At 33.2% G+C, this 18934-nt stretch overlaps 1 protein-coding gene across 8 annotated transcripts in view; it reads right to left on the bottom strand.

The window, feature by feature from the left end:
* Nucleotides 1-18934, bottom strand: part of LOC140452019 (uncharacterized) — a 72018-nt gene that overhangs the window by 17507 nt on the left and 35577 nt on the right. For 3 of the 8 annotated variants that reach the window (XM_072546033.1, XM_072546035.1, XM_072546034.1), the window contains 3 exons: nt 16910-17422; nt 16491-16550; nt 6667-7101 (listed from right to left, as the gene is read on the bottom strand). In XM_072546033.1, the coding sequence (XP_072402134.1) occupies nt 6667-7101; nt 16491-16550; nt 16910-17422 (1008 nt within the window). The remainder of the gene's footprint in view (nt 1-6666; nt 7102-16490; nt 16551-16909; nt 17423-18934) is intronic. The other 5 variants (XM_072546037.1, XM_072546040.1, XM_072546036.1 and 2 more) reach the window with 5 other exon arrangements.

Raw genomic sequence — 18934 nt, 5'->3', positions numbered from 1 at the left:
TGAAATATTTAAATATTAATACTTTAAAATCGTTTTCCACTCTTACTCTTATCATAAATGTAGTAGAACACTGACATTTTAATAATATAAAATGGCTATCCATATACTCAGGTGCGGTGGTAGATTGTAATATCACTTTTTGTATAAAAGGCACAACAATATTTACGTAAATCTATTCCTCGATAGATGGCGTTAGAATCATATCAAAGGATTTGATGCTATTTATCGTAAGTGTGCACCGTCAGAACAAAAGTAAAATTTTGAAAAACGTAATATATTTGTGCTAATAAGGATGCATTTGACATGGACATCAAGGTGTCTTATAAATCGTCAATATCCCAAAAATCATTTAGAGGTTAGCATTTTCTCTTTCGTTTCTTGCTCTCAGTCATCCTTGTCTATTTTAAAGTCTCCTAGGATAAATGGGGTTTCATCCTGTTTTGTTTGGGAGAGAAATTGTTTTATTTCCACGTATAAAGATTTAATATAACCTTAAATTTAGTATAAACGTAAAAAGTATAACTTGGACTTTTCCACTATTTAGTAAACTGGTTTCACTAACAAAATATTTATTTCCAGCCCACACATTTCTTGGTTTATATTGTGTATTTTTCTCGGCAAGTACATGCTTTTAGCATTCCATGTGTCAATTTTCATTGGATTTTCATACTAGGTTTTTGTTACTTTCGTTTTTGTCCTCGTGGGTATTCTTAGTACCCCTTGGCCACCGAGCAGTCTTTAAGGTCTGTCATGGAGTAGGGGCGTTTTGTTTTATTGCTTTTCTTGAGAAATATAGTGCGATATTTTCTCCTTGCTCTCCGCACGGCTGTACAAACGCCTTTCTGTGGATTCCACGCTGCCGTAAACAAACATGGGCCACACTTTCCAACTCTAGTCGTACACATTTGGCCACCGTTGAATGACTTACGCCGAAACTTTCACAAAGATTTCAGGATTTAGATCTGTAGAATGCAGGGCATCTAAAAAGAGTGTATGTCTTGTCATTTTTCCAAAATTTTATGCTCCGGCCACAACATCGCTTTCACAGCTCACCAAACAGTGGTAGGCTAAAACTGGAAGACAGAAAGACGTTAAGTATTACAAATTTTTGGTGTATATAAATTTGGTGGTTATAAATTTCGTATAGTTCAAAAAGATAGAAAACTATAGTAAGTAAATCGTGTTTGCTTATGGCAATCAAAGTAGATGGCAATTTTTGTAGCTACCACTTGAAGTGGGAAATATCAGGACATATTCAGTCTCCGTTCCATGCATGGGTTTGTATCAGCCCGAGTGTCTGAAGACATACTTCTCCTTTCGCCACATATTTGGTGTTCCAATTCATCGAAGGGATAGAAACGCTTTTACTAAAATCTGTAAATCTTTTACATATATTTACATGAAGCAAGTATTAATAAGCTGTGCTTCGTAGACAGGTAAAATTTAAAATATATTGCTTTACACTGAAATCAGGAATACAGTTTCAGATTTCTACAACAATTATGAGAAGAGCTCAAATAGTGAGAAGGACTTACAGCTGATAAACACTGTATCAATAAAAAACTGATGTGTAAATCTAGCGAATTACTTTTAAAATAGTTTAAAAATGTTAAGATGCTAAATATGCCATTTTTTTTCGTGTCTATATTTATAAAAAAATATATTAATAAAAAATTAATACAGTTGATAATTTATTCATCTTTATAGTTGATAATTTAATAGTTTGATGAACTACTACATAATCAAGAATTGTAGGCTTGGAACGGAGTTTTGCAATAATATATTGTTTTCCAGGTTTATAGTTCATGGTCTGGATTTTTTTTATTTCAATTCCAATACCAGTTCTGACAACCGACAGATCCTGGGTGGCACACTAAGGCTGTAAATAACGCAGATATTCCCTAAGCACCTACAGTGAGCTAAGCACAGGTAGGACTGTTGCTGCATCGCCATTAATAATGTTAGCCAAGTTCCAGACGAAACATCAGGAAGAGATAGGTCTACACCACGACTTATAAACCCGGATAAAAATATATCATTGCTATATAATAATAATAAATGTCTTTATTACCAGACAACCTAACCCCCAAATATGATCGTACAAATAAAATTTTTTAAATCTTATACCAAGAGTTAGGTAAAAAAAGTAAAACTTTTGTGGCTTGTACTAAGGGTATATCAATAGATAATTTATTGACTAGCTAGCATAAACATAAAACATATTTTAACACTATTTATATTTTTTGTTATTAAAATAGACACAAAAGATAAACATTTTTAAACTCATAGAAAGCAATAAAAATTAGTATTTTTTAGTTTACCTGCCACCAACGTACGGGAAACTTAAAATAAAAGAATTATTTACTTTCACATTAATTAAATTAATAAGAGTATGCACTTTTTATTTACTGTTCTAGAAAAATGTACTACACTTCCGATATTATTAAAAAAATCGATGCTGTCAATACATTTCTGTTTAATGTTTATACATAAAAACTTGTATTAACACTTTCAGTTTACTTAGTCTATTTTATTATCAATGGATATTGTACAAATGTCAGCTTAAGGTTACAGTAAAGAAGAGAGAATAAATAAAATGAATATGGTATTTTACACATGATGATAATCGAAATATTTACAAATATATTACAGACAATTTTGACTTCCGATATATTGACAGCACAGGTTAATACCATAAGACAGGTGTTAGATCCTTGTATCCATTATGGTATAAAGACAAAAACGAAGTAATGAGATCAAAAAATGGTTGAATGGCCGGTCTAGGATATTCCATAATTTTTGTCGTTCGATAAGAGATGGTGTATCAGCCTCGTCCTATTATTTTCTAAAAATGGTACAGTGCAGGCCAAGATATTAGTCTAGCAGGGCAGTTTCGTCGCCGATCAAAGTCTACGGAGTTTCAGAGTGCATTTTAAAGTATTTTGACCGCCTGAATTCTAATTTCAAACTTGCTTTTGCGTCGGAACTAACAGGAATTTGGTATAAACAATTTAATTGTTTAAATGATTATAACTCTTAAACTAACAAATATAAATCATTTTTACAAAATGCAAATTTGAGTAAAATAACTGTATAATAGCTCAAATTAAAGGAAAAACTACCAGATTTAAAACTAAAACTTAATTATCGAAATATTATTTATAACAAAGTTATAACAATTATTATAAACGGATATTTTTTATTAAAAAAAAGGAATAAAGATTTTTTGGCTACTAAAAGTGTAAATTATAGCAAAGCAAGTGTCAGTCGTATTTTACAATCCAAGACGAAGAATTTTATGATTATAAGTAGGTATATCTAAATATATTTTTTAATGACATAAAGCAGTTTTACAGAGCTGGCACCGAATGTATGTATATCCGCCGTATAGGTATGAGAGTTGTGCGCGAAGTGGAATAAAATAATTATATGCGCGAAGCAGATGCGCGTACAATTCAAGACGCGGAGGTCAAAGTTCAAAATGTGCCCAAAGGGTTACCTTTCTAATTATCATAAGGCAAGAACATCAATTTAGAAAATAGTTTCTATGTGTTAATGAAAGCATGGAAAATTATGAATTAGTTTTTAGTACTATGAATTTGAATTTGATTGAATACATACCTCCAACTACAAATTTAATTTCACCACATTCAAACAAACTGTTTAAATAATTTACAGTGGAACCACGATTATCCGTCACCTCTGTTAACCGCCAGGGTCCATACATAAATTATATTGACTAGATAAAGATAAGTAAAAATTTAGTCAGCAATTCATTTTGTTTGAGCATTGAGATAATCCAAACGAAATTCGTTGAAATGTACACGTGCAGATATGCCACCACCGCATTTTTTTTATGTAAATAATTTTTGTTCTTACTCCGGGCTCTGGATTAAATTTCAATTTAAATAGATAATGATAAATGATCACGTGCCTTTAGAGTTCTATTTTTAGAATCGCAAGCCTAAAATAAAAACGCACAGCACAATAATTATTACAGTCAATATCTCTGTGATTCAAATTCGAACACTGATTGTGTCACTTAGTCGTTTAATAAATTAAGTTTTGAAAAATGGGGCCTTCCACATCTGGAACATCAAAAAGAAAACGTGTTGTTTTTTCTATTGAAAAAAAAAAAATAGAAATTATTTCAAAACTAAAGAATTGTGTTTCTGCTGTCGGATTGAGGAAAAAGTATGATGTTCCGAGAACAACAATCAATAGTTTAAATAAAAATGCTGAAGGAATTGAAAAGTATGCTTCACAAATGGAGTCGTTGGATGGCCGGGTGAAACATCGTAAGACAATGAAAAAAGTCACAAATGAATCGACACGGCTCTGTATTTGTGGTTCGTTCAAAAAAGAAGCGAAACTGTTCTTTTGTTGGACCAATTTTTGCCGAAAAAGCGTTGTTTTTCAACAGGAAATTGAATGGCGATCCTTCATTCAAAGGAAGCATCGATTGGTTGGAAAAGTTCAAAAATCGCCACGGTATACGGTAACTGAAAATCGAAGGTGGAAAATTGAGCGCCGCAAGTATTGAAGTCGTTGACGAATATAAAAGAAAGTTTCAATCTATGATCGATGAATATGGTTTGACACGCTATCAAGTGTTCAATGCGGATGAAACTGGTATAAACTACAAAGAATTGCCAACGAAAACACTCGCTGCATTGTCTGAAAAATATGCACCCGGATTTAAAACGCAAAAACAACGAATCACAGCAATGATGTGTAAAATGCAAATGGTGAATAAGTGGTAGTAAATATTTTAAACCCGGAAAGTTTTGGATTGAAAACACAAAATAATTTATTAATGCCCAAAAAATAAGTCTTCTTACCGCCTGTGCAAGATTTGGCCTCTAGTTGCACTGATAGAACGTGCTCGAAAAAATGTCTATGTTTTTTACCGGGAGTCTCGTGTATTTCTTATTGCAAATTAAAAAAAAACATTTATAGCGAGGTCAAGAACTCCACGAAGAGGCTAGTTTCAGCAGTCAAATGGTTTAAAAACAATTGCAGTATATACTTATATCAATATAAATATTAATCACAACCAAAGACAGAAAATAAGTAAGAAAATATATAAGAAATAAAGAAAATTGAATAAAATAAATATATTAATTTTGCCTATACCCTGTAAAAATGCTTTATGACTTTAAAAAATATACTTAGACGTAGTTAGAATACATAAAATTCTTCGACTTGGATTGTACAATATTCATATGCCTTTGTGCAACAAATAATATGAATTTTTTTAATAAAATAATAATAAAGATCAATTTATAATTGTTATAAATAATATTTCGATTATAATTAATCTTTACTTTTAAAGCTGGTATCTTTTCCTGTTATTTGAGCTATTATAAAGTTATTTTACTCAAAATGCAGCCAAGTTACCAAGTGAAAATCGACTAAATGCCTTAATTTTGCAATGTCTGCACTAATTTTGCAATATCTTCGGTTCTAATTATTGGATCAAGGTTTACCAAACATCATTTTGTAGGTTTTTATTAAGGGAACAAATTGCATTATGTAAAAATTATTTATATTTGTAAGTTTACGAATTATAATCATTTAAACAAGTAAATTGTTTATAACAAATTCCCGTCACTTCCGACGCAAAAGCAAATTTGTCATTCGAATCCATTGTGTCGAAATACATAAGAATACACTGTGAAAATGATACAACACTGGCCCCTACACTATATAGTGTTTTATGGCTTCGACTTTAAAATATTTTTTTAAATCATAACCCCCTTTTATGCTAACCGTCAACTTTGTTGATCTGCTCAGCAGATAGTTGAAGATAACTTAACCCGAATTTGCCATAAACGATTTAAATCTAGCATAGGATACTGTGACATTAAATGGCTTGTAAAAAAAGAATGAATTGAGAGATGGAATTGAAACTTGACATACGTTCATATGAAGAGTGTACCAAGATAAAAAAAATTTAGTGTCTAGTTAGTAACGCCCTCTCTTATCGAACCGCCAAACTTATTGATCATATTGAATTCAAAAGATTATACTGAATGATAAAATGTATTTCAAACAAAAAAATCGAGTTACGGGAACGAAGACATAATCAGGTGGATAAGACAAGTGAACAAACTTATGAGAAACATTCACAGAAACTCGATAAGAAAGTTTTTCAATTACTAAAATAACAAAAATTACTTGGAATGTACACTTATTCCAAAACATGAGTAATATGCGTTTAGCATGAGTGTTTCACAAAATAGTATATAAAAATTGATGATAAATACATTGAATAATCTTGAAAATATTTCGCAGCTTTACTCAAACGTTGCAAGTATGTTTAATAAGAATATAATGAGACAGACGGACACTTGTTAAGCCGGTTCCAACTTGAACTAAGCTATTTAATTTACTAAATACAATTGTGTAATTACAGTGCTGCATTTACATAAATACACAAACATGAATTTTTGTAGATATCTAAATATACCAAAGAATAATTAATATTTTATAAATATATTGAAATTTATAATTTATACAGTATTATCAGTCATATTCAGTATAGGTAGGATTAGTAGACTTTAGTATATCTAGATGTAAATATCCGGTTAGTAGTACAATATTTTCAAGATCAGTGAAGAAAAATTGCAAACATTGAAAGTAAAAAAAGCTGAAAATTCATACCCTCACTGCAATTGGAGGATGTGATCAGTTTCTGCTCCCTTAATTGGGACGTACGAGTTGTGCGAGGCAAGCTAATAGACTTCTCAGTCAGTTGTTGCATGCTGCGACTGTCCGCCTTGTTCAACTCTCTTCGTGTTGGTGACGGTCCCGACTTACTTACAGCTAAGTGGCTCATGCTACGGGTGACAGAGGAGTGATAAGAAGAGGATAAAGGACGAAATGAGTTGGTTTCGGTCAAAGATTTTAGATCGTGCCTCTTGCGTGGTTTGGCAAGCTGGTCTAAGCGCGTCATTGAATAAGCCCTACCTGGTGATTGGTTTAGGGATTTACGGGAAGAACTGATAAAATCTTTTGCTGGAATGGTGGGAACTAAATCAGTGCGCCTTCGTCCTGTGTAACCGCTTACACAACCGGCTGGTATAACTGGTGCATTACCTGCAAAAAATACATAGCACGTGCATAAACAACTGTGAGTTTCAGATCAGACTAATATAGTTCAGATGGTTCATGGAATAATGTATAGTATGCAAAAGCTGTGTGTAGAACAAATACAAAAAGCGAATAAATCGGTAACGGAATACAATAAACAGTTCTTAATAGTTTTTTAAGCAATATGCATGACCTTCATCGGATACCCTATTACGTGAAACACTATACAATTATGATATAGTTATTATGGAAAATATGAAACAATCAAACATAGAGCACAGACAACAAAAAATTGTAATTAGAGTAGACATATTTAAGACAAATCATAAAATACTACTGCAGGTCTAGAAGTCCAAACATAATTACTTAGTTTATTTAGAAGAGCCTGACAGTATATCCAGCAAATACAGTAACTGCAATAGTGAACAAAATAACAAGTTATGGAATTGTTCCAGAACTCCATAGAATGAGATCAGGTAAAGCAGTTTGACAATGATCTTACAGGAAAGAGTAACAAGTTACTAACAGATCTATTTTTTAATAGAATTATGGTAGTGGGAAAAGGCTAAAGGTTGACATGTACCTGCAGTACTTTATATACATTATAGGAACCATAAAATTATTTGAAAATATGTGAGAGACCCCACCACGAAAATATAAGAGAAAATAATTTATAGACGAGTAGGTGAAGATACGGAAATCAAAACAAACAGTTTGTGATACTGTTTCCGTTCTGTGATACTCTCGCTCTACTCAAAAATCTTTCCGTTTTGTGATACTGTTTTAAATGAATCAGTTTTACTTTATTTTCCACTATTTTTTCTATATATAATCATTCGTTTATTATATATTAGTTACACAACACGTCTTTTTCGGCCTTCTTGAAATTGCATCAACAAATTCTCATCATTAATTTATACTTTTATGTAATTTGAGCGTGCCCTAACCACATTTTCCATTCCTCCACTCATTCAGAAATTCATTAATCAAGATTAGGCCAGCAAAGAAAAAAAAGAGCTGAAAAAATCTTATAGGAGTTTTTGAAGGTTGTAAATGAAGGTCTTAGCGGGGATATCTGATGACAAACCCATGAAGACGTACAGCTAATTTTGTTGTTTTTTTTTTAAATCATAGAAAATGAAATCATTTTTTGTCTATAAAACTTTTCGTATACATTTTAGAGAAAAATGGATTAAATAAAAGTTGTAGTCAATCTTAAAAAGTTCTTGAAATTTACGAGATTCTAAATTAAAATACTTAAACATTTGACCGAGATTAATGGAAAAAACCTTGTTTGGAGTAGTTTATAAATTTTAATAACTTTTTTTTTTGAATAATGAATACACTAGTGAGTGTAGTAGTATCTGGGGGCTCGGGAGACTGAGACCTCGGAAGCCCTGAAGAAGACCACACAGGATGTCGAAAGCTCGACCCAATGGATATCGACTCGGTTCAACCCGGAAGACTGGTGAGTTTAATATTAATTTTTATAATAGTATTAATCTTAGCTCTAAGTTTAATTGTGCTAACCGCGGAAATCTTTCCGAACACATATAAATATATATATATATATATATATATATATATATATATATATATATATATAACAATAATCTAAATCTTCGACATAATCAATAGAGATGATAAGAACTTATGTAAAAATCTAGCTATATAAAAACCATCATTTATATTTAAGGACCATAAACAGATAATAATCAGTAATATTTTAGACGACCTTGAACTACAAAATATCCGATAAATAACACAGCTATACAAGCAATTAACCAACTTTAATATATCCATTAAGCAATGGAAACATGTACACTTTATTTGGTATTAAGAGTGAGTTATAAACGAAGCTCCCCACAGCAACAGCAAGTTCTGCGAAAACTGAATGAACAGAGGAAAGACAGTCTAATAAAAAAGAGATAATAGAGGAACTTAAAAAAATAAGAGTCAAGGAAAGGATGAAGTACCAGCTGAAATGTTCAAATATGGAGGACCAGTACTAATTAAGTATTTGAAAAAGTTGCCGAAATAAATATGGGAACCAGAATACATGCCGAAAGAATCGACTGAAGCCACACTGTGCCAATTCACAAAAAAGGCGACAAAACCTTATGCCATACTTACAGGGGAATAGCGCTACTAATTGTTGCATATAAAATACTTGCAGTATACATAAAAATAAGATATCACAAAAAATAGATATTAACATAAGAGAATATTAACGTGGATTCAAACAAGGACACAGTACAGTAGATCAAGTTTTCCTACTGCGTGAAATACAAACAGAAAGCTAAGAATATGGGAAATCTACAGTAGCCCTATTCAGCGACTTTAAACAAGACTTTGACAGAGTAAAACGGAAAGAAATATACAGAAAGAATTAGTGAAAAATTGGTAAGAATGATAAAAGTGACGCAGAAAAACAGAGTTAGAGTTAAAATAAACAGATAAGTGTTGAAATCAGCGAGGATGTGCGATAAGGGGACCTACTGTCAGTATCATTATTGAAATTGTCGTCAAAGAAGCCGAAATCAACAGGACAGGACTTACACTGATAGCCAGAAGTAAACAATAATTAAAAGACATACTAAAGACTGGAAGCGAAAGTGAGAAAGAAAGGGATACCTATACATAAATGAAGAAAAGGCCAAATATATGGAATGGGCAGAACGAGAATATACACAAGGAAAATACCTGACAATAATCACAGAAGAAAAAATATATAAATTCGATGTGGGTACCTAGGAGCGACATTCACCAAGAGATCAAATATGAAGGAAGAAATCCAATCGAGAATTATGGATGGTAATCGTTGTATATTTGCTCCAAACAGTTATTAAGAAGTAAAAACAGATTTAGAAGGGCTAAGATAAGAATATATAAGACAGTGATAAGACCTATAGCATTATATGCCAGTGAAATGGACGATAAATAAATCCGAATAAGTCATGCTCCAAGTGTGGGAAAGAAAGTCCTTAGAAAAATATTTGGAGGAAAGCTATGAAATGGAATACATATGACAAAATCACAAAGACTGAGATGATTATACATATTCAAAGGATGCCAAACACGAGACTACCCAAAACAATACTAAAAGGAGAATTAGGAGGAAAGAATAAGAAATGTAGGCCGAAAACCAGGTGGAAGGATTTTGAAGACATGGAAAAACTTAAAATCTCAAATTAGAAAAATAAAGAAGCAAACAGGAAAGAATGGAAAATAATAGTATTCCAAGCCATGGGCCTTCTAGGTCTGGAGAGCTAAATTATAAAACTATTGGCGTGAACTACTTAAAATATTAGTAAACCATCATTCAAAAATCCATCTACACCAGAGTGTATTGTTCCTTATCAAATGGGGCTTTTATTCCCGTAGATAGTCCATGTAAATGCTTGGCGAGAAGAGGTTACACTTTTATCTTATCATATATCAGGTCATATCTTTACAATTAGATACTAAAATACAGGAAACAGGTTTGAGGCATAGTTTGGAGGAGGCCGAAGCTCGATTTGGGCTGTAGCACCATTGGAGAGAGAGAAATCTTTCCAATTAACAACCTTAGTTTAGAGAAAGTTGTCCAATTACTATAATTTCTAATTTTGATTGAGGAAATCTCTTAATTTTTCGTAAATAATTTCGCCCTCTACATATAATATTCTTTTTCGATGAATTGAAACTTTCGATTATTGTTTTTTTGCCTAAAGTTTAATTCCCAAGGAATGTTCCTAAACGTATCTCTTCTTTTTCAGAAATATCTTGGTTCACTGCATCCAAAATTTTATATTTTATTTATGTCTTTCGTCTTCGTTGATAGGTTTTTATGCCTTCCTGGGGATGTTTTTAGTTGCTACACGCTTCAACCCTTTACCTAACGCATAAGCCGGTAGTTTACCGACTTTCCAATTCCTGTCATGAATCGAAGGAATTCTGACAGACTTCTCATTTTTAACATTACAAAAAATTATACAGATTTGTTATTTACTATGATACAAATTAGAGTTTTCTCGACGAGGAGACAAAATAGAGTATTTCAGAAAATGTTCTCGGGTGGTTGCTAGGTAGACTGATAATTGCATAATTACGGACTAGAATAGGAATGGAAAATACAAGTTAAAAATGCTTAGTACCATTGTCTAATAGTATATTAGCCTGTCTATTAAAAAATAAATTGCTTTGGAAAACTAAACCGTCATGGAATTTGTTATGATAAAGGAGCTGTATTCCAAGAATAATTTCAAATACTGAATAATAATTTTTCATTTACATAAGCCATCTCCTTCAAAATGAAAAAATATTTAATAAATAAGAAATACTCTACCTTATATACAAATAATTTTAGAAGCTTCTGTGCAGAAGATGATACTTTTTAAGATGATTTTGAGAATAATCATATTGAAACCAATTTTATGCAAAGAACACAGCTATCTGTAGGATCTATCGCAATTTCTCTGTTAAATCCGCATAGAGGTGATATCATAGGTGATAGCATTCCTAGGCGAAGGAGCAGCAAAATATATGTTATCAAAAATGCAGGAGAATGAGAAAGATAAGATAAATACTACTGAAGCAGCCTGGAATTAATACAAGAACTGTAAGATTTGAAGTAATTGGACAATTACCAGGTGGGACATTAGGAAAAATCTACAGTAACTTTTTGATTAAACACCAAGTGACAACAGATTCTAGAATACATGTAAAAATTGTAGTTAACACAAAGTTCATGATCTAATACACACAGTTCTGCAGATGAGTACCAATATGCTAGGGGAAGTAATAGTAAAAGAAATGATACAAGAAAAAAACAAAATGGCTAACAAATAAAACATCTAGCAATAGAGTAACATATCAAAGGAAAAACGGTGAAGTACGCAATCAAATAAAAGAAGCAAAAAGCAATGTCTGGGAACAAAAATGTGTCCAATTTGAAAATTTAATTGGTGGTTCTCTGACTACGGAAGCATGGAGAACTATCACTAATCTAAAGAAAAACACACATAACTCCTTAATCAACTTAATTCCTATAGAAAAGTGAGAAATCACTATAAAAATTTACTCCAAGAGTCCAGATTGGAATATATGGGAGAGGAATCCAGTAAGGAGAGACAAACAAACAGTAACATTAATACTACTAACAATGAGGTCCGTACTGCGTTAATTATAATGAAAAACGAGCGATCTCCAAGACCTGGCAATATAGCTGTATAGTTACTTAAAGCTGGAGGTTCACTTCTAATAGAACGAATAACTTTTCTAAGCAATCAATGCTGCCAACAAATTAAAGTACCATCTGAATGGAAAACTGCTCACCAAGTGTCCATCTTTAAAAAAGGTAATCGAAAAGATCCTAACTGCTACAGAGGATTAAGTGTCCTACCTACTTTCGGGAGATTGTTTGGAAAGATAATAAATGGAAAAATACAAGATGATGTAGAACATCTAATTAGCGAAGACCAAAGTGGATTTACGCCTGGTAGATCTTGCACTGATAACTTGTTTATACTCCAACAATTAATAGAAAAAAGAATAGCGGTTGGTACCGAAGTACATCTAGCCTTCATCGACCTAGAAAAGGCGTATGATACAGTTCCAAGACTTAAATTGTGGCAAGCTTTACAACAACTCGGCATTAGTATATACCTTTTAGGAATAATCACAGAAGTATACAGGGATAACAATACTTACCTAAAAATAGGAAATAGACTATCAGAGCCAATAAAAGTAACTAAAGGACTAAGACAAGGATGCAGTATGTCACTCTTACTGTTTAATTTATATATTGAGGCAGCCCTCCAAAATTGGAAAAACCACTGCCACTGAATGGGAATCCCCATAGGAAATGACGTACTGTTCTCCCTGAACTTTGCGGATGACCAAGTCGTCCTAGCTCAAGATTCTTATGATCTCGAATTTATGATAAAGCGTCTATACAGAGAATATGTAAAATGGGGGTTACAAGTCAGCATGAAGAAAACAGAATATTTAGTTATCAATTCAGATGCAAGGTTTAAAGTGTTGATAGACGAGGACGTGGAAATCAAACAAGTGGAAAAATTTAAATATTTAGGTGCACTCATTGATAAGAACGGCTTGGGAGAAACCGAAATTAAACACCAAATTAATCAGGGACGTAAAATTGTAGGATGTCTGAACTCCTTATGGTGGGATCACAACATTTCCAAAAGGAACAAAAAAAGAATAGGGCAAACCATGGTTGAATCATTTCTTTGTTATGGCTCTGAAGTATGGACAATTAATGCAGACCTGAAGAGAAGATTGTTGACAGTTGAAATGGATTATTTGAGAAGAAGTGCTACAACATCAAGGCTGAAAAGGAAGACCAACGAATCTAGAAGAAATAACATGAATGCTACAGAAACTTTCATTGACAGAATAGAAAGAAGAGGTTTAAAATGGTTTGGAAACCTATTGAGAATGCCTGACGAACGTTGGCCCCAAAAACTTCATAGATGGAAGCCACCTGGAAATAATCAGGGACGTAAAATTGTAGGATGTCTGAACTCCTTATGGTGGGATCGCAACATTTGTAAAAAGAACAAAAAAGAATAGGGCAAACCATCGTTGAATCATTTCTTTGTTATGGCTCTGAAGTATGGACAATTAATGCAGACCTGAAGAGAAGATTGTTGGCAGCTGAAATGGATTATTTGAAAAGAAGTGCTCCAACATCAAGGCTGGAAAGGAAGACCAACGAATCTAGAAGAAATAACATTAATGCTACAGAAACTTTCGTTGACAGAATAGAAAGAAGAGGTTTAAAATGGTTTGGAAACCTATTGAGAATGCCTGACGAACGTTGGCCTCAAAAACTTCATAGATGGAAGCCACCTGGAAGAAGAAAAAGAGGTAGACCTTGACGCTCATGGAATGAAGGAATTAGAAGAGCGATGGAATCGAGAGGTTTGGAGGAGTAGCATGCCTTGGACTGGGAGGATTGGCGGAGGAGAACGGGAATACGGCGACAGCCGTCTCCAAAAATATATGAACAGTAAAATGGGTGGAAGCTATTCAGATTAAATATCCCATGTGTATTGGAGGTGGTATTTTTGGTCCTGTTAGGCTGTTGCCAAAAAATAGGAAGCAAATATTTGAAATATTACTTGCCTTGAGCGTCATAGAAAACGGGCCACCCCAAATATTTAAAATATTTTCGAAATTATTATTTATTGCTACAAAATTAAGCATTTATTTTTTTGTATATTGAATCAATAACTCGTTTAATATAAAATTTCATCATTATCGTAAAACATCAATCGAAAATAAAAAATTTAAGAAAAATAGGAAATTTATTGAAAAAATTAACTTACCGTTTTTAAAACAACAATGAACTGTATATTTAAAAAAAAAGCTGGTATCCATCTTCAGTAATGGGTATTGCCACCTTGATTCTGGATGACACTCCTCATTCGATTTGGCATGGAATTTATAACGTTTTGGATATCTCTTTGGGGAAAAGTGGCCCATTCATCAATGAGTGCTATCTGAAGCTCTACAGGTGTTGTTGGAGCAGGTATGCGACGCCTAACGCGACTTTTTAGCAGGCTCCATATATGCTCAATATGATTGAAATCGGGGCTTTGAGCAGGCCAGTCTATTTTTGGAATACCAACCTCGTCAAGGTACTCCGTTACTATGCTTGCCGTGTGTGGTCTCGCATTATCCTGCATTAGCAGGAATTCGTTGCCAATAAATCCAGCATAGGGCATCTCGTGATGTTGTAAGATTTCCGTTATGTACCTTACTGCTGTTAACGCACCTCTGTCGATCACGACGAGATCCGTATGCACATCAAAAGAAATCCCTGCCCAAAACATTACTGAACTACCACCAAAAGCAACCCGTGGTGCCAAGTGCAACCAGCGAAACGTTCTCCAGCCCATCTGTACACCCTAATGCGTCCATCTTTACCATAAATAGACATTCTACACTCATCCGTAAACAATACTTTTTTCCAATCGTCTGCTGTTCAATTGATGTGCTCACAGGCAAAATCGAGTCTTCGTCTTTTGTGAGCTGGGGAAAGTAAGGACTCTGTTGCTGGACTGCAAGCTGTCAAACCTTGCTCCCTTATCTTCGCCGAATAGTAGAAAGTCTGATTGCTGGTCCTTGAGCTTGCTGTAAATGGCCTTTGAGGTATTCTAGCGGATTGGGTCTGATTCCGTAATGCAGCAAGAATGACGACGCGATCTTCCCTAGCGGTTGTTTTCCTTTTTGGACCTGTACCAGGTCGTCGTTGGTGAGATCCTGTCACAATAAATCGTTGCTGGGTCCTTTGTGCAGTCGAACGACTAATATTCAATTGTCTTGCAACTTGTCTTTGACTTAATCCACTTCCCAGTAACGTTACAATTTCAACCGATTTTTGAAAATTCTCCATCGTTATTAACTGAAGACTACTTCACACTAAGTCGGCTACTGTAATCTGAGATGCGTTTAAAACTCATTAGAACCCTTTACAATATCATACATTTCTCAAAACAATCGCTTTCTCGAAAATTGATAAAGTTGTAAACAATTTTTTTTCAAAATTGTTTTGTTTTATAGGTCCTATGAATATCCTTAATCCAGTTACATGGTCGGTTTGCTTTCGCAATAACCCATTTAACTTAAATAACCCAAGACACATTAAAAATAAAATAATATTAATTCAATATACAAAAAAATAAATGCCTAATTTTGTAGCAATAAATAATAATTTCGAAAATACTTTAAATACTTGGGGTGGCCCGTTTTCTCTGACGCGGAGTGTATTAAAACAGGTTCCAATGCGAACTTTCTGTTAAATATTTACTTTGAGAAGAGATAGAAACAACCTCTTAAGCGTTTTATAAAGAAATGAGAATTGAGCCCTTAAAATTAAAACAATGCATTTAATACTCACTGGAACTGCTAAAAGCTAGTGTGAGGTAGTTATACTCACAAAAAATATCTATCCCATTAGTATAGTACCAGTTGCAGGCATATGTCAATAACAACAATAACAACTAATGTCAATAAATATGCCTTTTAATGGAATCATCATTGATGACAACTTGTCTGGCGCGACAAGTACGTTCCGTAGATGAGGAATAAAAAAATGTTTCACATATAGTACATAACAAATTGTATAAGTAGATTATCACATCACACAAAGAATATAGACTCACGCACTCTTCATCTATGTCAATGAAATTTTGATAAGCGGGTGAACGTGATATTAGAGTACATTTTATGGATTTATTATTGAATAGTTTAAAAATGTATAGATTTTATAAACATTTAATAAATGATGTTAAAGGAGGAATGGATAAAAGCCATCTCGGTCGATCATAATTTCGATATGACTCTTCATTAACGTACATAGTGCGATGAACAAAGAAAGCACTTACCTACAGATCTTGACATTGAGGCGTATTTATCCAGATTCCTAGTTCTTGTTCCTTTGCTTTCTATTAAAGAAAAAATAGTAATTTTTAGTTCTGACGAAAGTAAGTGAACAAATCACCATTCCATCAAGGGGATGATTTTAGGAACCGAAAAGTACTGCTAATTATTTTTTTATAGCATCACTACACAAAAGCTCGGTAGCAAAAAACAAATACACGGAATGATTTTGTTTTGTTAACATGAAAATATGAATAGATGTGACACGTTTCCTAAAATGACTGTTTTCCACAAGCGTTCATTTTCCATTACATCTGCAATCATTATTACATTGGTGTAACTCAATTGATGATGGACTAGGTCCAAGTTCCAATAGTACTTTAAAGATTATATATTGTATTAATGAATAAAGAAATGTACTTACTTTCACCGGTTCTCTCTAAGCCAGTAGCAGAGGTAGCACGTTTTTTGGTACCAGCATCTAATTCTCGTTCAGATTGTCGTCGAGTAAGCATTGACGGGTTTGTAGAAGTTACTATATTCTGGATGGAAGTGGCCCTTCGCGTATTCCAATACGAAGCGGTAACATCATTTGGATCCAGCATTCGAGGGGTAGAAGAACCGAAGGCGAATACTGCATTACTTCTTTCATTGCGTCTCCTGGACTCGAATCTATGTTCTCGTTCTTGGTTTCGTCTAAGTATAAATTCTAATCTATCTCTTTCGGCTTCTTGTATTTGCTTTTTACGCTCTTCGACTTGTAGACGTCTTTCGTCATCCCTGCATTTTAAATCATCTAATCTTTTGCGTCGTTCTTGTTCTTTTTGTTCTTTGAAAACTTGTGCAGCAAGAGCTTGTGCCTTGATTTCTTCCAGTTTCCTCTGCCTCTCATCATTCTGCCGATCTTTTAAGGTACGCAATCTCAATTCTTTGTCAACTGTAAAAAAAATATGAAATTTAATTGATTTCAAATTGACCAATTGACAAAATTAATTATCTCCAAAATATGTAAAAGTAAGATCCCAACTCTTACTGTAGAAATTGAATGAAGAAGCGATGGAGATGTAAATTTCCTGATTGTAAAGATTTTGCTTTTAGATCTTTATAAAATGTAAAAAATGTGTTAGTTCATGTTTTAATAGGACTATAAACTGTTTCCGTCATTTCCGTAAAAATTAATTACTTTATGAATATTTTAATGTCAAGATATAAATATTATTATGTACACTGCCCCTCAAAGTTAACTAAATTAAACTAAGTTTATTTTAAAATTTTATTGTATATTAAATAACAAACTATAAAATTAAAACAAAATTTCAAAATATTAATTAATTAACAACAAATGAAGATTACTAATTTTTTTATTCTGGAGTTATATCTTTCAATGTAACTCCATTATATAAAATATTCTTCAAATTGGAATCATAAAATAATTCTAACATATTCATATCAAACTCGAGTATTTCCTTATCGAGCTCGAATAACAGGTTTCTGGCGTAGACTGGGTTAAAGCGGCAATCTCGTTTTAGGCTATTTGTTCCCACTCGTTTACCAGCGCCTGTTCAAATGCTACCACAGTTTCAAACTCTACATAATTTTCACTAACTACTCTTCCCAAGTTGTCGCAAAATTTTCTACAATATGTGTAACCTACTACATTGTTATCCTGGCTATGTGCGGCCCAGCATTATCCTGTATTCGGAGCAAATTTTTACTTGCAAAATGCATATAAGATATACAATGTCCTTCCAGACATTTTCTAATGTACCTATCAGCAATAACGCTACCTTCACCAACATTATAAGATCTGTATGTAATTCCGTAAGAAATGCCAGTATACCTTCACCACCAAGCTGTACTCTAGGAAAGAACCACCATTGGGGATAGCATTCTCCACATTCTTTGGCGACCATCAGGTGAATATGTCAGAGGCGAGACAAAAAAAGATTAGAAGACCACGTAGAAAGGCACTAGATTTAAATAAACTAAGAAACAAAAATATACGACAAGAAACAGGAGAAGAAATAAATGAAAACCTCCGTTCAGTGCAGCAACAAATTAACGATACAAATAACGTTAACCAAAAATTAAAGTACAAATACAGCTATACAAACAGCAGGAAAGAAACATCTTACAAAACAACAACAAAGAATAAGGGGTGGATGACACAAGCTATACTAGACTTGATGGAACAAAGAATAAAGATGAAGAATTACCTAGACAAATACAAAGAAATAAACAAACACATAAAAAGAGAATAAAAGAAGCCAAAGAGGCGTGGATTAAAGAACGGTGTGAAGAAATAGAAACCTATGAGAAAAAGTACGATGCGTTCAATATGCACAAAAAAGTAAAAGAGATAACAGGAAGCATAAAGAAATGCCAAATAGGTAAACTTAAAGACAAAGATGGAAATCTTATGGTAGATCTAGAGAATAAAATAAAAAGA

Source organism: Diabrotica undecimpunctata, chromosome 10 (genome assembly GCF_040954645.1).
Source record: "Diabrotica undecimpunctata isolate CICGRU chromosome 10, icDiaUnde3, whole genome shotgun sequence".
In the NCBI taxonomy this organism is placed as follows: domain Eukaryota; kingdom Metazoa; phylum Arthropoda; class Insecta; order Coleoptera; family Chrysomelidae; genus Diabrotica; species Diabrotica undecimpunctata.
Note: the sequence above shows the minus strand (reverse complement) of the source record. Positions and strands in the feature narration are given on the sequence as shown.